This window comes from Delphinapterus leucas, chromosome 3 (assembly GCF_059928025.1).
Source record: "Delphinapterus leucas isolate spDelLeu-1000000601 "Yukka" chromosome 3, BTC_Dleu_Yukka2, whole genome shotgun sequence".
In the NCBI taxonomy this organism is placed as follows: Eukaryota; Metazoa; Chordata; class Mammalia; order Artiodactyla; family Monodontidae; genus Delphinapterus; species Delphinapterus leucas.
In genome coordinates this window covers 44873866-44901008 of record NC_143131.1, presented here as the reverse complement: position 1 = coordinate 44901008, position 27143 = coordinate 44873866, and the positions used below count along the sequence as shown (strand labels likewise).

At 39.3% G+C, this 27143-nt stretch overlaps 2 protein-coding genes across 2 annotated transcripts in view; both read left to right on the top strand.

The window, feature by feature from the left end:
* ANKRD55 (ankyrin repeat domain 55) overlaps nucleotides 1-27143 on the top strand; it is a 107211-nt gene that overhangs the window by 14830 nt on the left and 65238 nt on the right. Inside the window, exon 2 of the mRNA XM_030759624.2 lies at nucleotides 20854-20976. Coding sequence (XP_030615484.1) covers nucleotides 20854-20976 — 123 coding nt within the window. The remainder of the gene's footprint in view (nucleotides 1-20853; nucleotides 20977-27143) is intronic.
* LOC111186561 (small ribosomal subunit protein eS4, X isoform-like) lies at nucleotides 16763-17611 on the top strand. Its single transcript, XM_022597294.3, is given in 1 exon segment — nucleotides 16763-17611. A coding segment is annotated over 1 exon segment (792 nt). The 5' UTR covers nucleotides 16763-16804; the 3' UTR covers nucleotides 17597-17611.

The following is a 27143-nucleotide window of genomic DNA, read 5'->3' as shown; positions in this document are numbered from 1 at the left end:
AGACACTTAGGTTGCTTCTGTATCTTGGCAATTGTAAATAATGCTGCTATGAACATTGGGGTACATGTAGCTTTTTGAATTAGTGTTTTTGTTATATTCGGATATAAACCCAGGAGTGGAATTGCTCGGTCGTATGGTAACCCTGTTTTTAGTTTTTTGAGAAACCTCCATACTGTTTTCCACAGTGGCTGCACCAATTTACATTCCCACCAACAGTGTAGATGGGTTTCCTTTTCTCTGCATCCTTGACAACATTTGTTACTTGTGTTCTTTTTGACAATGGCCATTCTGGCAGGTGTGAGGTGATGTCTCATTGTGGTTTTGATTTGCATTCCCTGATGATTAGCGATGTTGAGAATCTTTTCTTGTGTGTGTGTGTGTGTGTGTGTGTGTGTGCAATTGCTTTTATAAACAAATTTTAGGCTGGAATAAGGAGCTCCTAGTTCATCATGTTGGAGATTGTCCTTGCTGCTATAGGCTGTTGAAGTGTGCCTCCCTTATGATCTGGTTGATGTGGGAATAAGGACCTTGGCATACCGTATACTCCTCATATAAGGACTGAGGGGTACTCTTGTTGAGTTCAGCAATGATCTGGTTTAAGCTGCTTTCTGATACAATTCTGTTTCTGGGGAATTAACACTGCTGCTCCTGTCATTATCATTGCTTGAACATGCACACACTTTGGTTCCTCTTAGTGGTTCCTTCCTTATTGCGTTTCGTTGCATCCTGAGACTCCTGAAAAACAGGGTTTCTCTTACTCCTTTTGGACTGGGGAGAATGGTGATTGTCCTCTTTATTATCATTCCTTCTTTTCTGCTTATTGTTTAGTGACTGTGTTGTTAATTCCAACAACATGTCGGGAATTGGGTCTACATTCATATTTAGGACAGAGAATACATTAGTACTGGCCAAAGTGGCCCTGGCAGTATTGGCCGAAGAAGCAAAGCAGGATGATGGTGAGGACCAGAGATGGACCAGTACAGGCCAAAGTTGCCCTGTAAAAACATTCTGGCATGGCATACCTCCCTAGTCCTGGCCCCAAAACCCTAGAAACCTTGAGTATCTTTTCATGTACCTGTTGGCCATCTGCATTTCCTTTTTGGAAAAATGTCTATTCAGTTCTTCTGCTCTTTTTTTTTTTTTTGGCTGCATTGGGTCTTCGTTGCTGCGTGTGGCCTTTCTCTAGTTGTAGTGAGCGGGGGCTACTCTTCATTGCGGTGCACGTACTTCTCATTGCAGTGGCTTCTCTCATTGCAGAGCACAGGCTCTAGGCACTTGGGCTTCAGTAGTTGTGGCACATGGGCTTAGTTGCTCTGCGACATGCGGAATCTCCCCGGACCAGGGCTCGAACCCGTGTCCCCTGCATTGGCAGGCGGATTCTTAACCACTGCACCACCAAGGAAGTCCCTTCTGCCCAGTTTTTAATCAGTTTTTTTTTTAATGTTGAGTTATGTGAACTATTTATATATGTTGGATATTAATCCTTTATCAGTCATATCATTTGCAAATATTTTCTCCCATTCAGTAGATTGTCTTTGTCGATGGTTTCCTTTGCTGTGCAAAGCTTTGGAGTTTAATTAGGTCCCATTTGTTTATTTTTGCTTTTATTTCCTTTACTTTAAGAGACAGATCCAAAAAAATATTGCTGTGATTTATGTCAGAGGGTGTTCTGCCTATGTTTTCCTCTAGGAGTTTTATAGTATCCGGTCTCACATTTAGGTCTTTAATCCATTTTGAGTTTACTTTTGTATATGGTGTTAGAGAATGTTCTGATTTCATTCTTTTACATGTAGCTGTCCAGTTTTCCCAGCACCACTTACTGAAGAGACTGTCTTTTCTCCATTGTATATTCTTGCCTCCTTTGTCATAGATTAATTGACCATAAGTGTCTGGGTTTATTTCTGAGCTCTATATTCTTTTTTTTTTGTCTGCATTGGGTCTTTGTTGCTGCATGCGGGCTTTCTCTAGTTGCAGTGACCGGGGGCTACTCTTGGTTGCTGTGCACAGGCTTCTCATTGCAGTGGCTTCTCTTGTTGCGGAGCATGGGCTCTAGGTGTGCGGGCTTCAGTAGTTGTGGCATGCGGGCTCAGTAGTTGTGGCTCACGGGCTCTAGAACACAGGCTCAGTAGTTGTGGTTCATGGGCTTAGTTGCTCCGCGGCATGTGGGATCTTCCCAGGCCAGGGCTCAAACCCGTGTCCCCTGCATTGGCAGGTGGATTCTTAACCACTGCGCCACCAGGGAAGTCCCATCTGGGCTCTATATTCTTTTCCATTGATCTAGGTGTCTGTTTTTGATAGCACTACTTTTTGTTTGGAAATTGGAAGAGGCAGAATTTGCCTATCAAGAAAACCACATCAGAAAGAAAATAATTCCCAGAAAAGCTCACAGGTCTTGGAGTACTTCTACTTTCCCTTTCCTCTTTTTCTGGAGTTCTATCCTCTCAGTCTAAGACTTGCCTTCTAGATATAACTCATCCCATTGCTTAAAAGCCAGCCTACCTGTTAGCTTCCACTTTGCATGCTGGTGCCAGGCAGGTTTCTAGACTTTCTATGCTGTTCTAGGAATCGATCTAGTCTTGAAGCACAATCTTACTTTTAAAATTATTATAGTTTCATAATGTTTTACGATTTGATAGAGAAATCCTCCTTCGACACTTTTTTCAATATTTTTTGGGTTTTTTTCAATTTTTTTTTTTTGTTTTCCTCTTTTTGTTTGTTTTTGCTTTTGGTGTAGTAATACATTCACACAATTTCAAGGTATAAAACAATGTACAGTGAAAAATCTCCCTTCACACCAACCCCTCCAGCCATCCAAATCCCCTCCTGGAAGCAAAACAATGTAAGCAGTTTCTCATATATCCTTACAAAGAGATTCTATGTATAGATAAGCAAATACTTAAGTATATTCTTTTTTTTCTTCTTCAAAGCATAAATTTATCCATTTATTTTTACAAATGAAAGTCAGTATCATTTTTCTGAGCCCACCCCCCAAAAAAACTGTTGGAACTTTCACTGAAATGACATTAAACTTAAAAACGAATCTGTATAATAATTAAAATTATTTATACTATGTAGTTCTCCTATCTGGAAACATGGCATGTATCTTCATGAATCCAACTCTTTTCTTAGTTCCTTATTTAGATTCTGAATGTTTATTACTGGGTATTTTATATTTTCATTTTAGTGAGTTATTTTCAATGTAAGGAGGAGTTAGTTTCCTCGTATTGTTTAATATAGAAGAACTATTTAGTTTCATATTTATTTCTAAATCTGGCTAACTTATTAATTCTAATGGTTCTCTGGTTAATTCTCCTGTGCCATCCTGGCGCACAGGATGGAACCAGATGGACTGGTTTCAGATCCTGCTCTGCCATTTAATAGCTGTACAACTTAGGGGAAATTATTAAAGCTCTCTGTGCTTCAATTCCCTCATCTGTAAATAGGGTAAAGACACTACCTACTTCATAAAATTGTTGAAATAAATAAATAGCTTAATTCAAAGGAAACTGTTAGGACAGTGCAAAGAACATGAGTAAAAGTTAGCTTTGATTAAACTTTGATAATTTTGCTCTTTATGATTATTATCTCATTTCTTTTTGCTTCATATATTACTGCATTAGATAAAATTTGTCTTCTTTCTTTCCCTATTTTTTCACTATTAGGTGTGGTGTTTGAAATTGATTAGAAATAAATGTAGTTAATCATATTGATAATGAAATCTTTTATTCCTAGTTGTTAAGCTTTTTTAAGGAACAGATATCAAATTTTATTAAATGCATTTCTATTCTTTATTCATATAATCATATATTTCCCCTTTGTTCTACTGATGTGATATATTTTATTAATAGACACCGGAAAATCAAAACATCTGTATTCTAGAATAAACTCTGTTCAGTCATGGTGTATTATTCTTTCAACATCCAACTTAATCTGATCTCGCAGAATTTAATTTACAACTTAAAACTCTGAGTTTACAAATTGGGTCCATCTATAGGTGCCTGTATGCACATGTCTTTAGCAGTTTATGCTAGCCTTAGAAAATAAATTAGAAAAATTTCATTCTCTTTCTGTGCTTCAGTATGAGAACTATTTGTTCCTTGGATATTTGACATTTATCTTAATATTTTAAAAGAATTCGCTCAACCTCATATTAGAATCTTTATGCTATTACCACTAACTTTAATTCTCTCCTTGGTGTACAAACAGCTCCTCATAGATGCATTCCCAATTTTCAGTTAATGTGTAGATTTTATTTTTGCTACAAGTGAGTATAAACTCTAGCGCAATGATGTCTCTCCAGCAGAATACTGAGCTTCACAGCTTGTGGAGAGTAGGATATAGGCAGCTGTGAGTAAGAAAGAATGGAATGTGGAATATTGTCCAGCACCAAGAAAGGTCACAGGTTCACTGGAATGTACGAGGGCTTCGCCACCTGAGTGAATGGGCAGCGATAGACAGTAGTGCACATTGGTCAGAGGGTTGAATCTGAGGCCTGACAGCCTGCAGCCTTATCTGAGTTTCACCACTTACTAACTGTGTGACTTTGAGTAAGTCATTTTCCTGCCCTATGCCTCAGTTTCCCCATCCATAAAATGGGAATAATTCTCATAAGGTGAGAATTAAATGAGTTGATTTCTAGAAAAGGTTTAGCACAGTACCTGGTGCATATTAAGCGTGGCATATTGTTGACCATAATTATGATTGTTATTCAGACAGTGACAGAGTCCCCCCGGAACAGTGGATGCTTTCATAGCTACTGGGAGACATTGTTGTGCCGTCAAAGTGGTTGTATCGAACTTTTTGCTAACTTTAGGATTGTTCTGAGTTTAATTCCTTCAAATATGCTACCAAAAATTCTAGAATTCAAAACTGTGCAGGAAACACAAAAAAGCTAAGAACCTTGACTATAGACAGACCACAAGACTCCTCGGAATGTGATTGAGATGCACTTTGGCCACATTCCCGCATTCATGCGTATACCGCTGCAGAGAAGTTAGTTCTGGGATCCATGCTTTCCAAGCCACAGTTCCAGTGAATGGGCTGTAGGAGGAGCCTCCTCCAAGGTGTTATTGAGTTAGTACTATATGATAAGGTTGCCCTTACAAATTAGTGAAAAAAGGAGAATTATACAATATTTGGGGAAAAAAAAGTAATTGTGGCATACAAATATAAAGTTTAAAATTTCCATATTAATTACAGCTAAATGTTAACACATAAGTATAAGGTTCCATGGGCAATGAATCATAAGTGCAATATCCATAGATTTTGTTGGTTTATTTTTCAAAAACCAACAAAACAAACTGAGAACTTAAGTGGCGAACAGGGAAAAATAACTGCAGCATAGATAGCCGATGAAGAGTTAGTGTCCTTAATGTATATAGAGCTCTTTCAAATCAGTTAGATAACGACAAATGCCTTGAAATAATATGTAAAGGATACCAACAAGTAATTCATGAAATGGCCATAAACATGTGAAAAAACTTCTCTCTCAGGAATAATAAAAGAAATGACCATTGGAAATGATATACTCTTTTCCTTCTTTCACATTATTTTTTAAAAAACAATAAATCACAGTGTCATTAAGAATGAGGTAAATGTATGCTCTCAAGCCCTGCTTGGGGAGGGTGTGTTGGGTCAACCTTTCGGGAGGGCAATTTGACAAAGAGTCAAATCTGTTGATTCCCAAGTTCATTTCTAGGAATGTGTCCAAAGGAAATAAAGATGCACAGAAACGCATATATGCAAGAATGTTATAGCATTATTTGGAATAGCTACAGAATTAATAATTCCTCCCAAAAGAGAAACAATTTAAATGTTCAATAGTAAGAGAATGATTAAATCAGTTGTGCTCATTCCAGTCAATGGGATTTTATGCCACATTTTATAAATAACGTTTTCAAATCTTACCTTATGGCATAGGAAAATATTTGTGATCCAACATTAAGGGTTTGAAAAAGAGCAACAATCAAAATTATATGTACAGCATGACCTTTTTTTTTGTAAAATGTAACTCCAGCACCATGCTAAGAACTATTAGTCACTGGTCGTTACAATATTAAAATACCTCTGTATCCTCAGATCAATAGAGATTATTCCAGCCATTCCCCAGGAACATACACAGCCCACAGTCCAGCAGCTAAAAAGTTATCAACCCTGCTCCAGCTGTTAGGCCTGCCTCCAGTCTGATGGGGGACCTGACAAGCCAGTCATTAGATCCTTTTTTTTTTTTTTTGCTGTACGCGGGCCTCTCAGTGTTGTGGCCTCTCCCGTTGCAGAGCACAGGCTCTGGACGCGCAGGCTCAGCAGCCATGGCTCACGGGCCAAGCCGCTCCGCGGCATGTGGGATCTTCCCGGACCAGGGCACGAACCCGTGTCCCCTGCATCGGCAGGCAGACTCTCAACCACTGCGCCACCAGGGAAGCCCTAGATCCTTTTAATATTACCCTTCATCTGTTCCCTTATTGTGGGAGGGGAATTCGAAGTGCGAGGAGAAACAGAGATTCACTTAATAAATGAGTAGCAAAATGGCCTTAGTGTTAGCCAAACTCACATTGGATCTCAGAAAATTTCAGTCATTTTCTTCAAGTTCTATTATTGTATTCTCATCCATAGAAGATCACAGTGTGGGAGATTTGAGATTTGTGTTGCTACCTTGGTCAATGAATCCTGCCCCACCAGCAGCCACTGCCCCCAAGCTTCAGCCACAGGCAGGAGTCCACTGTCCTAGGGCGCTACCCACCCCAAGCTACAGCACCTTCCAGAACTCTCTCCCTCCTGTTCTATGCCTCCTGACCTCACAGCTTTTTGCACCTTTTAACCATTATGCTTGCTCCTTAGGAACTGGCCTTCTGTTTTATATAGCCTTTGGGTTGGGTTACCACTTATTTTCAGCCATGTCCATTTTGAGTGCAGGATAGGGGACAGGAGACAGTTTAGATTTTAGAGGGGGAAGATGGAAAGGGCAGAGGCTCACAACTTCACATTCTGAAGCAACTAGATCTTTCGGGTTTCCAAGCTTCCCCTCCTGCTAGCACTTCTCCCCACTCCCATATTTACATTACACAGGCAGGTGGAGGAATGAGGGCTCCAGGATGTGTGGGAAACAAGCCTATAAATCAAGTATATACAGCATACCAACATCTTAATAGTGATTATCTTTGAGTATATATTTTCCTCTTATCTGTATCTTCATAATTTTTGTAATCCAAAATGAAATAACATATGAAATGACAGATCAATTAAATCAAAATATCTGGGGTTAGCACTTAGGTATCAGGGTTTTTTTTTTTTTTGGTTTTTGTTTTTTATCTCCCCAGATGGTTCTAATGTTTAGCCAGTGTTGAGACCCAGGGATGTAGTCAACCTTATTTTACAAACTAGAGAACGGAACCCAGATTGGTTCATAGTAATACACTTGGCTAATATTTCTGTTGTTCAAAAAGAAAGTTCTTTATGAGATTAAGATTTAATTGAGAAGTCATTTCTGTTGTCACCTTTTTTTTTTGCATTTTTTAAATTGAAGTATAGTTTATTTACAATGTTGTGATCATTTCTGCTGTACAGCAAAGAGACTCAGTTATACATACATATACATTCTTTTTTATATTCTTTTCCATTATGGTTTATCTCAGGATATTGAATATAGTTCCCTGTGCTGTACAGTAGGACCTTGTTGTTATCCATTCTATATGTAATAGGTTGCATCCACTAACCCCAAACTCCCAGTCCATCCCTGCCCCTCTCCCCCACTCCCCTTGGCAACCACAGGTGTGTTCTGTATGTCTGTGAGTCTGTTTCTGTTTTGTAGGTAAGTTCATTTGTGTCGTATTTTAGATTCCACATATAAGTAATATCATATGGTATTTGTCTTTCTCTTTGTGACTTACTTCACTTAGTATGATAATCTCTAGTTGCATCTGTGTTGCTGCAAATGGCATCTTTATCCATTCATCTGTCCATGGACATTTAGGTTGTTTCCATGTCTTGGCTGTTGTGAAAAGTGCTGCTGTGAACATAGGGGTGAATATATCTTTTTGAATTATAGTTTTGTCCAGATATATGCCCAGGGGTGGGATTGTTGGATCCTATGGTAATTCTATGTTTAGTTTTCTGAGGAACCTCCATACTGTTTTCCACAGTGGCTCCACCAATTTACATTCCCACCAACAGTATAGGAGGTTTTCCTTTTCTCCACACCCTCTCCCGCAATTGTTATTTGTAGACTTTTTAATGATGGCCATTCTGATCAGTGTGAGGTGGTACCTCATAGTTTTGATTTGCGTTTCTCTAATAATTAGCGATGTTGAGCATCTTTTCATGTGCCTATTGGCCATCTGTATGTCTTCAGAGAAATGTCTATTTACGTCTTCAGCCCACTTTTTGGTTGAGTTCTTTGTTTTTTTGTTGTTGAGTTGTGTGAGCTGTTTGTATATTTTGGAAATTAAGCCCTTGTCGGTTGCACTGTTCGCAAATATGTTCTCCCATTCCATAGGTTGTCTTCTCATTTTGTTTATGGTTTCCTTTGCTGTGTTGCCACTGTTTTAGACCTCACAATATTACATACTCACAGCTCTGATGATACAGTTTAAATCAGCCTTACTTAACCATATATCCATAATCTATGAGAGTTGAGGGAAGCTATTCATTTACTTCAACTCTACTTGAAATGATAGTGCCTTATGAAATTATTTAAAGGAACAGAAGACTCCTTCTTCTATCACTTTTCCTAATTCTATTCCCAAGGATTGGGAAGAATGAGACTTCATTTCGTATATGTACTCTACAATTTGCCAGTTGGAAAAGAATATGCTAATTAAATCAATAAACATATTTATCAAGTATCTACAATGTATCCAACACTACTCTAACTTCTCCTATCTAATGTTCAAGATTTTTTTTTTCTGCAAAAAAAGCAGAGCCATACTGCCAAAATTCTAGTGGGGTCATATGAAGAGTATTCACCAGGTTGGGTTTTATTCTGTACCTTTTATAAAGCAACAACTCCAATATAGTAAGAAGGGATTCCATTTCAATTACCTTAAGGAACCCATGAGACAGTCATGAAGAGGGAGAAAACACAGTCAAGACAATGAAGACAGCCATGGAAGCCCAGCTGACAGGATGACTACAAAAGGAGAGATGCAAATCTAAAGGACTACAGAGAGATAGATTGGTTCAATCCCTGACACTTGGACAAGCCACCCAAATTGCATTTGTTTTCTTAAACTATTTTTAGGTGATCAAGACACTTGGGGCAGTTTTACAAGTGGCCACAGTGGAGGGCCACTAGGAAGGATACCTTTTAAAGGACTCAAGGAAAACCCACTTCTCCAAATCCTTTTCAGCACAACAGTCATTGTTCATCAGCGTTAGGTGATTCATTATTTGGTTCTACACAGATATGAGAAAGGCACATAGAATATTAATCACAGAAGGAACCTTAGAGGTCAACCTTCTACTCAATACAGATATCTCCTCAAGAGCATCCCAAGATATGCTTGATCAGAACCTGCTTAGACATGAGTAGTGATGAGCAGTACACAGCTCACAATATAATCCCTTCTAGTTCTGAACAGCTCTAGTTATTAAAAATCTTAATTATTCTCATTTCTACCCACCAATACTAGTTCTTCCCTCTGGATCTACAGAAAACAATCCTAAACTCTCTTCCAGCTTTTCCAACAGCTGCCATGTCCAACTAAGTCTACTATTCTGCTAACTAAACAAACCCCGCTTCTTCACCTATTCCTCTCCTTCCAGAGTCCCCAGTTAAAATGGCAAATTCCTGACATGAACACTTCCCATTTCTTAAAAGTGAAAGAGGTGGGTGGTGTCATACATTTGATCAAGAAGAAAGTAAGGAAGATCAAAGGAACAGTGTTCAAAATAACACTTGGCTTACTTTTTAATTTCCAAAGACTGGCTAGGCTAGCATAGTCCTTCGTAAAATCATTTAAGATTTATACTTGCCTACTTACCAAAGAACTTCTTGACACAATATTTTTAGCATCAAGGAGATTTCCACAAAACTCCAATGGGTGAGAAAGCTATTGAACATGAATACTACATCAATCAGTCAGTCCATTTATTGCACACATACTAAAGGTCCTATGCGTTGAAGATTGAGTTCTTTTTAAGAATTAGTAGCATTAAAATGAAAGTTCATTTTATGAAAATGCACTCTAGGGAGGCATCATCACTGAAGTTTAACACAGACATGTTTCTTAGAACAGCAAATTCCATTTCCCAGCACTATCCCCCACCCCATGTCCAGCAGAGATGCGAGCCATGGAATGGCATTCACCGGTCAGAAGAGTCACCCCGAGGAACACAGTGATGCTGAGATTCAAAGAAATACAGCATGTGTTGCATCACAAGTTTGGTTATGAAGAAAGGTCTGATTGTGGCCAGATACTTACCCTTGAGATAATATTGTTGCAAGACTTCCTCCCCAGAGAATGAAATCCCTTCTTTTCCACTCCCAGGGCATGAAGGTTGCTTTGAGTATTTGTTCTCAGCTGGCACATGCAGAAAGCTTGGAGCTATCTTTCTCTTTAAGATGTTAGAAAGAAACTCCTTTTCCTCCTCCCATATGACTGGCATTTTATAAAACACTCTTAAAGCCTCAGCCAGTACACCCGGAGGGACTGTGGGAGAAAACACGAGAAATAGCAAAATGTTTCAGCTCACAAAATCGCTACAGCCTGCTGAGCAAGGCAAAGGGTCTCTTTAAGGGGAAAGAAGACAGAGGTTCCTATCTATGTCAGAGTAGTAATGGTGGTAATATATTATCGTTGACATACCTTGAATACTTTGTGCCAGGCATTGTACTTTATGTGGATGAACTCATTTAGCTCTCAGAACAACCCTGTGAGGTAAATATTATTCTTACTCATTTGACAAGAGGGGAATGAGAATAGAGAGGTTAAGTAACTTGCCCAAGATCACACAGCTCTCAGGAAATTGGCAGTGCTAGGATTCAAACTCTGGAGGCTGGGCTCTTACTATTTTTCTGTATTGCCTGCATGTATGCATGCTGTGTATCATATGATGTATATGATGAGTCACATGACACTAATTTGCTTTCAATGCCAGCCAACTGTATCAGTGACCTTAAACTTGTTCCTACATGGCCAGAGTGTTCCAAACTGGGTTTTAATTCTGTCCAGCAGAACTGGCACCATCCTGGCTCAGGGCCCGGGTCAAGGCCTAGAGAGACTCTTTATCACCAGTGGGTGGCAATATTGTTACATGGAGCCATCAGGGTGCAGTGAAGGCCTGGCATCTTCCCCAAAAGTGAAAAGACCTCACCACCTTATGGATAGATCATTCCAGGCAGCTCCCAAAACACAATTTCTCTGCTGTCCCCAAAGCACCCAAGATAATCCTGAGGGAAGATAGAGTGATCTGGATTAGGAGGATGCCCAGGAAACTATTTGTTTAAATCATTCTTCCTCCTGTCCTGCCATAACATCCCCAGTATATCTCAATTATAAATTACATACTTCTTTTCCCATTAGGGCATGTTTTTCTTAGGAACAGAGAGACTCTACAACGTTTGTACCTGCAATTTCACTAGCCCATGGTAGATGTTAAGTAAATGGATGAATGAATAAATTTCAGTTCTGCAGATGCAATCAATTCCACTCCAAAAAACAATCTAAGAAATATCTGTGGAATCTTCTGTAGTTGCCCCAAAATGAATCCAGACTTCACTAGTGAGTGTAGGCTGCATTCAGCCACCCAAGGATTCTCAGAATAGAATGAACCAAAGAAATCCTCCCAAGACCCTCTGGTCTGGACTCTTGAAACTGCAGTACCCAATCTATCCTTACATTGACCTGGCTGTTCCACAACACGGTCTCAACTTAAGCAGAACAAATGCCAAGCTCACCTCTGGGTAATTTCAACAAAGTAGGCCCAGTAATTGATGCAGTCAAGGGCTTTCCCAAGGAACTCTGCAGTAACCCAGAGACAGAACCACTATGTGAAGGAACCCATATTTGTGTAAAATGTGAGAAGCTTTGAAGAAGGTCCTCTAATCTAAAACACTTCTAGCAGCCTGTCATATTTCTGCAATCCTACTGTTAAAAAGTTGGGCCCTTGGAATTAAGTTGATAATTTATGACACATCCAGAAAACTGTTTACAAGGTTTTTAACCATGAAAAATGAAGAAAACAGATGATTTCCAAAAAGCCTATCCTTCCAATTTTTAGGTAAAAATTAATAAAAATTTAAAACATGTACCTGTTTTAAAAAAAATCTACTAGGGTATTTATAAAGGTCAGAATTTTTTAAATACATGTATGTTTTAAGTTTTTCAGCACTTTGTCAAATATCAAGGACTTGTTTTCTCTATTACAGATGCACAAGGCTCTGTCTACCCTTCTAGTAGTAACACATTAATGTAAAGCTAGTAAGACACACTCCTCTCTCACCACTTAAAACTTGATTTATTTTGATGATTATAAAAAGTATATAAATTCATTGTAGAGAATTGGGAAAATATAGAAAGTACTGAATAATATCTAAAAAATTATCTCTATTGATGTTTGTTGCATCGTCTTCTTGTCTTTTATATTTTTCATGTATACATATACGTAGATAACTTTTTATAAAATATAATCTGTATCTGTTCACATGCTTCTTTCTTCCTATTTCCTTTATGTCTGTTTTCCATTCTCTCTACTTTCAGTCTCTCTCCCTTGGTGAATTTTAGAATTTTTCTTTCTGCATCCATATATAAGACTATCTGTTTAACTTTCACACAGTTAGAGAGACAAAAGCCATTCAAACGATGCTCCTCCTCTGAAAGCTGAATGGAAAGAAAGATAAATAGATGATAAATAGATGGTAGATAGATAGATGATACCAGATAGGTAGATAGGTAGATAGATTAAAAAAATAGACAGATAATAGATAGTGAGATGGATAAGGAAAGAAGGAAGGAGAGAAGGAAGAATTTATGTATTGTTTGTTTATGTAGATCTTCTGCATATCTTAAATGATTTTATGACCTTTGATAGAAAAAAATTTTTCTTGCCTCTATTTTAGATTCCACCAGGACCATCAGTTATCCTTCTCCTCATTCTTGTTACTTCTACTTCACCCTTCATCATTTCTACAGAAATTCTTTGTACTATCTTAAGTTTAGGCCTAATTATTTGCATTGACTACAATTTAAATTGACTGTTTCTATACAACTTCTATGGAAGCTCCTTCATTTCCTATTTCCTAATCACTCTGTAGTTTAGTATGGTATCTTAGGGTTAGAAGAAACCCTGAAATACATCCTGTTTTGCCTCACACGTCTTCCTTTCCCCATACCTTGTGTTTCACTCTGTGTCTGAATTCCTTCTGCAACACACTCCCTTGGTGACCACCTAGCCAAGACTGACATCTTATTTTTTTTTAAGATTTTTCTTTTCTTTTTGAGGTGGACTATTTTTAAAGTCTTTATTGAATTTGTTACAATAGTGCTTCTGTTTTATGTTTTGTTTTTTTGGCCGTGAGGCATGTGGGATCTTGGCTCCCTGACTAGGGATCGAACCCACAACCCCTGAATTGGAAGGTGAAGCGTTAACCACTGGACCACCAGGGAAGTCCCAAGATTGACATCTTTAATTACAGGAAGTTCACTACCTCTTGAGGAGACCTAGGACATTTTTACAGCTCTCTGACCATTAAAATACTCTTCTGTCATTCTCACCCACTGCTATTTCTAACTGCTGGAATTTCACATAAAAGTTTAACCATAAACTTGGCTAAAAGCTCTTTGAAAAATAATCCTGTTTACAGTAGCATCAAAAAGAATAAAATACTTAGGAATAAAATTAACCAAGAAGGCAAAAGACTTATACACTGAAAACTACAAAACATTTTTGAAAGAAATTAAAGAAGAAACCAATAAATGGAAAGATGTCTTGTGTTTCATGGATTGAAAGACAATATTGTTAAGATGTCAGTACCACCCAAAGAGATTTACAGATTTGATGCACCCCCTAACAAAATACCAATGATGTTTTTGCAGAAATATAAAAATCCATCCTAAAATTCATATGGAATTTCAAGGGACCCAGATAGCCAAAAAAAAATCTTACAAAAGAAGAACAAAGTTGGAGGTCTCACACTTCCTGATTTCAAGCCATACTACAAAGCTACAGCAATCAAAACAGTGTAGTACTGGCATAAAGACAAACATATAGATCCATGGAATAGAACTGGGAGTCTAGAAATAATCTCATATATCTATGGTCAACTTAGGGGTCAACTGAGGAGTCAACAAGGGCGCCAAGACCATTCAATGGGGGAAGAATTGTCTTTTCAGCAATAGTGCAGAAACAACTGGACAACCACATGCAGAATGACTCAAAATGGATTAACGATCTAGTCATAAGACCTAAAACTATAAAACTCTTAGAAGAAAACATAGCGGGGGGCTTCCCTGGTGGTGCGGTGGTTGAGAGTCCGCCTGCCGATGCAGGGGACACAGGTTCCTGCCCTGGTCCGGGAAGATCCCACATGCCACAAAGTGGCTGGGCCCGTGAGCCATGGCCGCTGAGCCATGGCCGCGTCCAGAACCTGTGCTCTGCAATGAGAGAGGCCACAACAGTGAGAGGCCTGCGTACCGCAAAAAAAAAAAAAACCATAGGAGGAAAGCTTCATGACATTGAATTTGGCAATAGAGTAAGTCCCCTACATACGACCTTCAAGTTGCAAACTTTCAAAAATGCAAATGTGAGTTTGCATGTCCAATCACGTAAGTTAGTTCACATGTCTGGCTCACATTGTCACCTGTGTGCATCCTCTACAAGTGGTTGTGCTTTTGTGTACCATACAGTACTGTATAAAGTTCAGTAGTACAGCATCCTTATTGCAAGCCCAGGATGTCTGGAAGCAAGCGTAAAAGCAGTGGTGATGTAGCTGGTACTACTGTACTTTTCAAGGTACTGTACTGTAAGATTAAAAATGTCTTCATTATTTTTTGTTTGTTTTTTATGTATTATTTGTGTGAAAAGTACTGTAAACCTATTACAGTACAGTACCATATAGCCAATTGTGTTTGTTGGGTACCTAGGTTAGTTCTGTTGGACTTACAAACAAATTGGACTTACAAACACACTCTCAGAACAGAACTTGTTCATATGTAGTGGGCTTACTGTAATTTCTTAGATGTGATGTCAAAAGCACAGACAACAAAAGGTAGACAAATTGAACTACATCAAAGTTAAATGCTTTTATACATCGATACTATCAACAGAGCGATAAGGCAACCCACAGAATGGGAGAAAATGTATACAAATTATATATCTAATATAGAGTTAATATCCAGAATATATAAAGAATTTCTACAACTTAACAGAAAAGCAAACAATGGGCAAAGGGGGCTTCCCTGGTGGCGCAGTGGTTGAGAATCTGCCTGCTAATGCAGGGGACATGGGTTCGAGCTCTGGTCTGGGAGGACCCCACATGCCATGGAGCAACGGGGCCCGTGAGCCACAACTACTGAGCCTGCGCATCTGGAGCCTGTGCTCCGCAACAACAGAGGCTGCCATAGTGAGAGGCCCGCGCACCGCGATGAAGAGTGACCCCTGCTTGCCACAACTAGAGAAAGCCCTCACACAGAAACGAAGACGCAACACAGCAAAAATAAATAAATTAATTAATTAACTCCTACCCCCAACATCTAAAAAAAAAAAAAATGGGCAAAGGACTTAGACATTTCTCCAAAGAAGATATACAGATGGCCAAAAAAGCATATGAAAAAATGCTCAGCATCTCTAATCATAGGGAAATGCAAATCAAAACCACAAGATATCACTTCACACCCATTAGGCTAGCTATTATTACAACAAACAAGCAAAAACAGGAAATAAAAGTGTTGGTAAGGACATGGGGAAATTGGAACCCTTGTGCATTGTTGGTAAGAATATAAAATGTTGCAGCCACATTGGAAAACAGTACAGTGGTTCCTTAAAAAATTAAAAATAGAATTATCATGTGATCCAGCAATTTCACTTCTAAGTATATACTCAGAAGAGTCTGCAAGAGTTATTTGTATACCGATGTTTGCAGCAACATTATTCACAATAGCCAAAAGGTGGAAACAACCCAAGTGTCCACCAGTAGATGAATGAATAAACAAAATGTGGTACATACATAACAACAGATTATCATTCAACCTTTAAAAAGAAGGAAATTCTGACACATGCTACAATGTGGATGAATCTCGAGGACATTATGCTAAGTGAAATAAGCCAGTAACAAAAGGACAAATACTACTGATTCCACTTAAATGAGATATCTAGAGTGGTCAAATTCATAGAGACAGAAAATGGAATGGTGGTTTCCAGGAGACGGAGGGGAGGGAGGAATGGGGAGTTTTTGTCTAATGGAAACAGAGTTTGAGTTTTAGAAGCTGAAAAGAGTTCTGGAGATGAATAGTGGTGATGGTTGCAACAGTGTGAATGTACATCAAGCCACTGAACTCTACACTTAAAAGTGGTTAAAATGGCATGTGTATATTTACCATGGTTTTTTAAATTTAAAAAATAAAACAAAACAAAAAAACCTCTTCAAATATGTGAAGGCAACCATCATGACCACACAGAGTAATCTTCAGAGTGAACAGATCTGTTTCCTTCCACTGTTCATCAGGTGACATGAAGTCCAGTCATACTGTGGTCACTCTCCTCAGAATATTCTCCAGCTGCCTATAGCCCATTTAATCCATGGGCCATAGACCTCAACATAACACTGACCAGTTAAGAATGGAAAAAAACTCTTTCCGTGTCTAGCGCAGCCATGGCTCGTGGTCCTAAGAAGCACCTGAAGCGCGTAGCAGCTCCAAAGCATTGGATGCTGGATAAACTGACTGGTGTGTTTGCTCCTCATCCATCTACCGGTCCCCACAAGCTGAGGGAATGTCTCCCCCTAATTATTTTCCTAAGGAACAGACTTAAATATGCCCTAATAGGAGATAAAGTAAAGAAGATCTGCATGCAGCATTTCATTAAGATTGATGGCAAGGTCCGCACTGATATAACCTACCCTGCTGGTTTTATGGATGTCATCAGCATTGACAAGACTGGAGAGAATTTTCATCTGATCTATGACACCAAGGGTCGCTTTGCTGTTCATCATATTACACCTGAGGAGGCCAAGTATAAGTTATGCAAAGTGAGAAAGATCTTTGTGGGGACAAAAGGAATCCCTCATCTGGTGACCCATGATGCTCGCACCATCCGCTACCCTGATCCCCTCATCAAGGTGAATGATACCATTCAAATTGATTTGGAGACTGGCAAGATTACTGATTTCATCTAATTTGACACTGGTAACCTGTGCATGGTGACTGGAGGTGCTAACCTGGGAAGAATTGATGTGATCACTAACCGGGAGAGACATCCTGGTTCTTTTGATGTAGTTCATGTGAAAGATGCCAACGGCAATAGCTTTGCCACCCGGCTCTCCAACATTTTCATTATTGGCAAAGGCAACAAAGCATGGATCTCTCTTCCTCGTGGAAAGGGTGTCGGCCTTACCATTGCTGAGGAGAGAGACAAGAGACTGGCAGCCAAACAGAGCAGTGTATAAAATGATCTCTAAGTGACGTGATTGGGAAAGTTTTTGTACTTAGAGATAATACTACATAATTAAAAGCCTCTTTAGTGTTAAAAAAAAAAAAAGAATGGAAAAAGCCTATTATCTCCCTCAGTCTCATTACTAGACTATTATTACTGCAGCCAGAGATCACTGTTAATTCCTATAGTGTTAATTGCCCAACTAAATCCCTAAACGCTTTTTTAATGTGCCACCACTAAAACCTTCTGTTAGTTAGAACTCTTGCAGTGATTAAAAAGAAAAACACATAAAATCTATGCAAACTGACTTAAGCAAAAAAAGAAATTTATTGGGACATGTAAATGTTCCAGAAATGGTGCTGGCTTAAGGTATGGCTTGATTCAGGAATTCAAATGATGTCATCAGGTCTCAATTATTTCTTTCTCTTAGCACAGCTCTGCTCTTCTTGTGTTGTCTTCATTCATAAGCTCTCCACCCATAAGATGTCCCCCGCCATAACTCCCAGTTTCATGGGTGGTAGAACAAAACTTGTTCCCAGCACTCCCAAAATATCCAAAATATCATTGCCTTTTATGGGCTCTGATTGAGGCACATCCCTGAACCAATATCTGTGGCCAGGATAATGCTGGTGCTGAATGGCTAGTTCTAGGTCACATGCTCTGGCCCTGAGCAGGAATGTAGTCAACTGCCTGTGCTGAAAGTGGAGAGGAGGTGGTCCCTAGAGAATAATCAGGTTAAGGTCACCAGCAGGGTGAGGGGATATTGAGGAACGAAAACTACAGATTCAACCACCCTTCACTTAGTTCAACTGGATATTTCACAGACTAAATGTTTATCCCTATTAAATACAATGTTATTAGAATCCTTCTGGCAAGTTGTTTGGAATTCTAATTCTATCAGGCAATACATTCCTTGTTTCTCTCAGCTGTATGTACTCTACAGTCTGATGAATGTGCCTTACAGATTTTATTGCACTCAGTAATGAACAGGTTATAAACACGTTTATATATGTTATATGAACATGTTGTATAAGATATAAACAGGCTATAAACACAGCATAACTTGAACCTCAGCATACCTCGAACCTCAGCATATCTCAGCATACCTTGTACCACAGCATACCTCAGTACCTCACTTCAGTACTTCTGAAGTGACATCACCAGCATCTATGGATGTGGTCATACAACCAGATACCAGGCCCACCTTTGTGCTTGGGTCTGGACCCTATTTCTTGTGTCCAAAGATATTGTGAGCAATATTCACAAAATGTCTAGACTCCTGGGGGAGTTTCTAATAGAGAGTGAATGTTCTATACAATCTATGGATCTTTTAGCTAGCCCTCATCAGAGAGACCTTTTCCTCTACATGTCCCAGATTTCAAATGCTCTCTAAATTTGCACACTATCAGAAAAAAAAATGGTAACAGTAGTAGTACCAAAGTATATACAGCATTAACTACACACTATGCCCTGTCCTAAGAGCACATAGGATTAAATATTAATTCATTTACTCCTCACAGCAACCTTATGAGATGCATGGTTGTCATCGTCATCATCTCCATTTTAAAGGCAAGGAAACTAAGGCCCAGAGAGGGTAACTGGCCCAAGTTTACACAGCTAATTAGTACAAACTAGGAATTGAACCCTAGTGGTGTGGCTCCAGGGTCCTTACACTCACACAGAAGTGGCATTTGCCTTTCACATCCCTCACTGCTCATTTCCAGCCCTCAGACAAATGTAAAGGTGAGAAGGCTTTAAAAGCAACAGCTACAGTAACAAACCTATCATGGATAAATTAGCGAGCAGCGACTCACTTTACAATGGAGTTTGTTGTTGTAAGTGAATCATTTTTAACGACAAGCTTCTCCTGGGACAGGTCAACTGGTTAAAAAGTCATTGGTGACTTCCCAGAAATACTGGGACTGAGAAACAAAGCCCAACCCTTCCCAACCAAAGGGTTAGGACCACTGCCAACTAAAGATCAATTAGAACTGTAAAGTATCTCTAGCATAATGCCTACACTAGTAGAAAAACGCAATTTTAAAAACTTTTCTTGTACACATATATTTTCCCTGAACCATGGCCATGTGTGGGAGAAATTAAGTAGAGGGGCTTGGCCCAGCACCTCACAAGGGGTGTTCCTGTAAACAAAGCTTGTCTCCCAGCCCTTCCATTGCTCCCCTGGGGTCACTTGACCCACAGTTCTCTTGTCACCTTTAGTAATACTATTAGTTGGTTCAATCATGCACAAAGGTATGATACAGGTGGCTACCAAATTCAAAGGACTTGCATACAGCTGTTTCTTCTGGGAATACCGTGTCATGAAACCTCAGATGGTTCAAACGAAGGGCTTCTGTGAAGGGACTACATACAGAGATGAGCAGGGTTGAAAGGACAATGTTTGTTACCACAGGGAGCCCAGTGAGGGCTGGTTCTGGGGAGGACCCTCCTGGTGGGAGAGAAGCAGCTACTGCTAGACCCTGAACTAGGGGAAAGCAGGAGGAAATGCCCCATCTCTCTTCTCTTCACCACTCTCCTACCAGTGCCTCCCATGGATACTGAGGGCCAGGGGGCCTGGGTGATGTGGTCATCAAGGTTAGCCTTCAGGGTTCAGAGCAAGAGGGAAAGGGTAGAGAGTCCAGCTAGAGAACAGAGAATAAGGAGCACAATATCTCCTTCAAAGGTGGGTAAACTGGGCTTCCCTGGTGGCGCAGTGGTTGAGACTCCGCCTGCTGATGCAGGGGACACGGGTTCGTGCCCCAGTCTGGGAAGATCCCACATGCCATGGAGTGGCTGGGTCCGTGAGCCATGACCGCTGAGCCTGTGCGTCCGGACCCTGTGCTCCGCAATGGGAGAGGCCACAACAGTGAGAGGCCTGTGTACCACAAAAAAAAAAAAAAAAGTGGGTAAACTGAGTCATTGAAAGGGAAAGTAACATATTTCAGATCAAAAAAGAAACCCAGAACCAAGATAAGGGCTCCACTTCCCAATCTGGTCTCACTGATTTCAAATACTTGGAGAGAATCATTAAATCTCAGAGGACACTTAATCCCTCAGACTCCTTCCCAATACATGGTGATGTTACAGCCCACAGTGGCCCACCTTTCTTCAGAAGTGGTAAGGTGCATGTGATCAGGATGACTCAGCCTTCTGCCTGGATTCACCAGAGAGATTTTCATGAATCACTTGTGTGGGTGACGCTTTGGGTGTTGTTATTCTTTCAGTGAATTCTCTCCACACAGTAAGTTTGTCTCTGTTTGATTCATGAAGGTGATTCATCTGAAGAAGTTGACCTGACCATGGTTTATCAGGCAGCATCTAACGGAGATGTCAATGCTTTGACTGCCGTGATTCGGGAAGACCCTTCCATCCTAGAATGCTGTGACGGTGAAGGTGAGCTATTTATGCATTTTGAATCCTGCAGAATATTCTGATCTATCATTTTAGAGATGGCCTCCAGAGGGGAACAATGTTAATAAAATTATATTTGACAAGCTACTTTGATACTGGAGGGTCAAGGAATATCCTGCCTGTAGCCGTGTGCAGGTTCCTCAGTATTTTATTTAATGAGAGTCATGGACACAAATCTTCAAATTCTTTTACATCACCTCTTCTCATGAAGTTATTTGGTTTGAGTTTGTCTTCAACTTCTTTGTATGAGTGACTAAAGTAGATAGGCCAATTAGTTGAAGTTAGAAAACGGGTATGAAAAGAGGAGGCTATTTTTGGCAGCAGTGGATGTTGGGAAAGTGAGGCTATTAAAGCCAGAGAGCAAGGACTTCTGCTTCTGGGAAGATGGAGTAGAAGTAGTACTTTTTGCTTTATTCCTTCTGCTAAATACAACTAAAACTCCTGGACATTGTATATAGCATAAACATAAGAACACTCTGGAAGGTGGAGAGACAATGACAGACTAGCTAGTACCATGGGACCCAAGGAATGACATAGTGGTGAGTTTCCTGGGCTTCCTTTTTGCCTCATACTTCCCAGACTTGGAGCTGAAGAAGCTGACAACATAGGAATGCCAGTGGACAGAGGTCAAAAAAGCCCCCAACAAAAGCCTGCTCTCTAGCCAAAGAACAAGAAAGGGACTGCATAGCAAGAGAGAAAACTTTTAGACAATAATGAGTCTACTTCATCAAACACTACCACCAAAAAAACCCAAAAAACAAAAAACTATGACCCCAACCCCACTCATTCCAGCAAAGACCAAGTGTGGATCCTGGACCTCCACCTTCACACGGTAATGAAGTCTCCATATCCCCACTGCTGAGGCAGTGTCAGAGGAATCCTTCTTGAGAATTAGGACTGTCACCACCACACAGTAATGAAGAGTCTTCTCCCTTAGATGTCAATGAAGACTAAGTAGGGGACTTAGACTTCTAATCCTACCTGGCAATAATGAAGTGGCACCCCCCCCTCACTTACCCTTTGGAGCAGTATCAGAGAAAGCCAGCTAAAATAGAGGATTTAAGTAAGATTTAGGCAACTTATAATGCAATACCCCAAATGTCCAAGTTTTGGTAGAAAATCACTTGGCATACCAAGTATCAGTAAGACCTCAAACTGAATGGAAAAAGACAATAGATGCCAACACTGAGATGACAGATGTTAGAATTATCTGGCAAAGATCTTCAAGTAGCCATGAAAAAAATGCTTCAATGAGCAATTACAAATATGCTCGAAACAAATGAAAAATAGAAAGGCTCAGCAAAGCAATACAGATATAAAGAAGAACCAAATGGAAAATTTTAAAACTGAAAAATACAATAATTACAATTAAAAACTCTATGGCTAAGCTCAGTAGAAGAATGAGGAAGCAGAGGAAAGGATCAATGAACTTGAAAATAGAACAATAGAAATGAAACAAATCTGAACAACTGAAAGAAAACAGACTGAATGAATTTGAAGACAAAGAAGAACAAGGAGAAGAAAAAGGGGGAGGAGAAGAAGAGGAAGAAGTGGCAGCCTCAAGGACCTATGGAACTATAACAAAGGATTTAGCATCGGTTTCTCTATCCTAGTATTTCTAGGAAGTCATTAATGGTTTTTAACCAGTTGACCTGTCCCAAGAGGAGCTTGGGATTCCCTTATCATGACAATAAAATGTTTTGTAAAGTGTGTGGGTGCTCCCTAATTTATCCATGGTAGTTTTTTGTTCCTTCGTTTTTTAAAGCAGAATTACTTGTACATCTGCCTTGGGGTTAGAAGTTGGGAATGAGAAGAGTCAAAGGTTAAACACCACTTGTGTGATAAATACAAGAGTCAGACTGATTGCATTCAACCCTGGCTTGTACTAACTGATTATGAATGGAAACAAAGATACAACATATCAAAATTTGTGGCACATATCTAAAGCAATGCTAAGAGGGAAATTTATGGCACTAAATACATTCATTAGAAAAGAGGAAAAGTATTGGTCAATAATCTAAGTTCTCACCTCAAGAACCTAGAAAAAGTAGAGTAAAACCCAAAGCAAACAGAAGGGCAGAAGTAATAAAGAGAAGAATAGAAATCAATGAAATTGAAAACAGAAAATAGAGAATATCAATGAAACAAGAAACTAATTCTTTGAAAAGATCAATAAAATTGACAAACCTCTAGCAATAATGACAAAAAGAAAATGTAAGAAGACACAAATTATCGCTATCAGGAATGACCCTGCAGATAATAAGAAAATACAACAAGCCACTCTGCACACATAATTTGAGTATTTAGATGAAATGGATCAATTCCTCAAAAAAGATAAACTACCACAGTTCATCCAATAGGAAACATTATTGGAATAGTCCTATAACTATTAAGGAACTTAAATTCATAATTTTAAAATTCCCAGAAACAGACATCATCAGGCCTAGATGATTCCACTGGAAACTTCTACAAACTTTTAAATAAAATTCATATCAACTCTGCATAATCTCTTCCAGAAAAGATACGAGGAGGAAATTTTTCCTGGTTATGATTATGAAGCTAGTATTACTCTGATATCAAAATGTGACAAAGATGATACAAAAACTAAACCTACAGACCAATACTCCACATGAATACGGATACAGACATCCTTAGCAAATATCAGCAAATAGAATTCAGTAATATATAAAACTAATTATATACCATGACCAAGTGTGACTTGTTCTAGGAACGTAAGTCTATTTCAGTACTTGAAACTCAATCTGTGTAATCCATCATATTAACCAGCTACAGAAGAAAAATCACATGATCATATCAGTGGATGCAGAAAAAGCATCTGACAAAACTTAGCACACATTCATGATTAAAAACTCTCAGAAAATAGGGATAGAGGGGAACTTCCTCAATTTGATAAAGTGTATCTACAAAAAAACTCTAGAGCTAACATTTTACTTACTGGTGAAAGACTGAATGCTTTGCCCCTAAGATGGGCAACAAAGCAAAAATGCCCTCTCTCCCTCATATTCAGCGTAGTACTTAGCCAGTGCAAAAAGGCAAGAAAAGGAAATAAAAAATGAAAAGCATACATATTGAAAAAGAAAAATAAAATGGTTCGTTTTTTGCACAGCTTGATTATCTACATAGAATATCCTAAGGAACCTACCAAAAACTCCTGCAACTAGTGAGTTGAGCAAGGTCACAGGACACAAGATCAATACACAAAAACAAATTTATTTCTATATATTAGAAATGAACACGTGGACACCAAAATTAAAACCACAATGCCAAGTAAAATCACTCAGTAAAGAATATTTAGGTGTGAATAAAACAAAATACATGCAAGACTTCTATACTGTAAACTATAAAATGCTGATGAAAGAAATCAAAGATCTAAATAAATGGAGAGACATACCATGTTCACGGATTAGAATATTCAATATAGTAAACATGCAATGCTCCCCAAATTCTTATACAGGTTTAATGCAATTTCTATCAGACTCCAGCAAGATTTTTTTTTTGTGTGGATATAGACAAGATTATCTAAAATTTATATAGAAAGCAAAGAAACTAAGATAGTTAAAACAATTTTGAAAAAGAAGAATAAAGTGGGGGCTTCCCTGGTGGCGCAGTGGTTGAGAGTCTGCCTGCTGATGCAGGGGACACAGGTTCGTGCCCCAGTCCAGGAAGATCCCACGTGCCACGGAGCGGCTAGGCCCGTGAGCCATGGCCGCTGAGCCTGCACGTCCAGAACCTGTGCTCCGCAACGGGAGAGGCCACAACGGTGAGAGGCCCGTGTACCACAAAAAAAAAAAAAAAAAAAAGAATAAAGTGGGAGAGAATCAGCCTACCCAATTCCAAGGCTTACTATATAGCTACAGAAATCAAGACTATGTAGTATGGGCTGACGGATAGACACATAGATCAGTGGGAAAGAACAGAGAACTCAGACTCACACAAATATGCTCAACTGATATTTGACAAAGGTGCAAATATAATTTAGTGGAAGAAAGCCTCTTCAAGAAATGGTGCTGGAGCAATTCAACACCCATAAGCAAAATATAAATAAATAAAGAGGAAGGGAGGGAAGGAGGGAGGGAGGGAAGAAGGAAGGAAAGAAGGAAGGAAAGGGAAGCAAGGAAGGGAGGGAGGGAGGGAGGAAGGAAGGGGGAGGGAGGGAGGGAAATAAGGGAAAAGAGGGAGAGGGAAAGAGAGAAGAGAAGAAAGAGAAGGGGAGAGAGAGAGAAAAATTTTGCCACTATTTAAGACAGAGCACTTCATTGATGCTTTTACCCAGTACAGACGCCTGGAAGAATATTAGAAGGCAGAAATTTGGAGAGAAACTGGTTTGCTGGCTGCAATCTTTCAATAAGAACTGTAGTCCTGGAATTTATCCATTCTCAGGGATCACTGAGGTCATAGTTTGCAGTTCACCTGGAGAAGAATTATAACCTCTACATGAATCTCCAATCAAAAGACATCTAAACAAGTCTCAGCTGGGAAAGGGATATGTCTTACATTGGTTTCTTCACCTGAAGGAGTGTGAAGCACCTACCTGCATTCTGCCTCAGCAGTATGGCTTGTTCCAACAGCCCTGCAAAGTTAATCAGAATGTGTAATTTCATCTCTGTTTTTATTCAGGAAGAAAACACACGAAAACCAAATGTGGCCTATATTGATTCCAAAAACAGAAAAGTATTTCAGTAAAAGTGGCCACTTTTAGCAAGAATTTGTACAACCCAAGGCTAGGCTACCATCACTGCCCTATATCACTTACCACCTCCAATAAATGTGTGCTGCACCTGTCTGCCTGGCTAGCATTGCTTTCCAAAGTTACTTCCAGATTCTGCATTGTTCAAACCAAGTCAGGATAAACCTGCCTGTTATGTCCCAAATTATGCTGATTCCCAAGGTAGTAATAAGCAAATTTTATCATCTGCACAAAATGTTTTAATCAACCAATTACAGCAAAATTACAAAAGATTTAATAGGGTGTGAAAAATGCATAGTTTATATAAATGTAGCAACAATCATCATCTCTCTTCAGCTCAACAGCTGAGTTTGTGTTGAGGGTAGTTCATCTGCAAAGAGCATAATAAATGAACAGGAAAATAAAGTCTACTCATAAATTTCACAAGTCAAACATTTTTTTTCATAACATGTTATATTTTATTTTTTTAACATCTTTATTGGAGTATAATCGCTTTACAGTGGTGTGTTACTTTCTGCTGTATAACAAAGTGAATCAGCTATACATATACATATATCCCCATATCCCCTCCCTCTTCCGTCTCCCTCCCACCCTCCCTATTCCACCCCTCTAGGTGGTCACATAGCACCGAGCTGATCTCCCTGTGCTATGCGGCTGCTTCCCACTAGCTATCTATTTTACATTTGGTAGTGTATATATGTCCATGCCACTGTCTCACTTCGTCCCAGCTTACGCTTCCCCCTCCCCGTGTCCTCAAGTCCATTCGCTACGTCTGTGTCTTTATTCCTGTCCTGGCCCTAGGTTCATCAGACCCTTTTTTTTTAGTTTCCATATATATGTGTTAGCATATGGTATTTGTTTTTCTCTTTCTGACTTACTTCACTCTGTATGACAGACTCTAGGTCCATCACCTCACTACAAATAACTCAATTTCATTTCTTTTCATGTATGAGTAATATTCCATTGTATATATGTGCCACATCTTCTTTATCCATTCAACTGTCGATGGACACTTAGGTTGCTTCCATGACCTGGCTATTGTAAATAGAGCTGCAGTGAACATTGTGGTACATGACTCTTTTTGAATTATGGTTTTTTCAGGGTACGTGCCCAGTAGTGGGATTGCTGGGTCATATGGTAGTTCTATTTTTAGTTTTTTAAGAACCTCCATGCTGTTCTCCATAGTGGCTGTATCAATTTACATTCCCACCAACAGTGCAAAAGGGTTCCCTTTTCTCCACACCCTCTCCAGCAGTTACTGTTTGTAAATTTTTTGATGACAGCCATTCTGACTGGTATGAGGTGATACCTCATTGTAGTTTTGATTTGCATTTCTCTAATGATTAGTGATGTTGAGCATCCTTTTATGTGTTTGTTGGCAATCTGTATATCTTCTTTGGAGAAATGTCTATTTAGGTCTTCTGCCTATTTTTGGATTGGG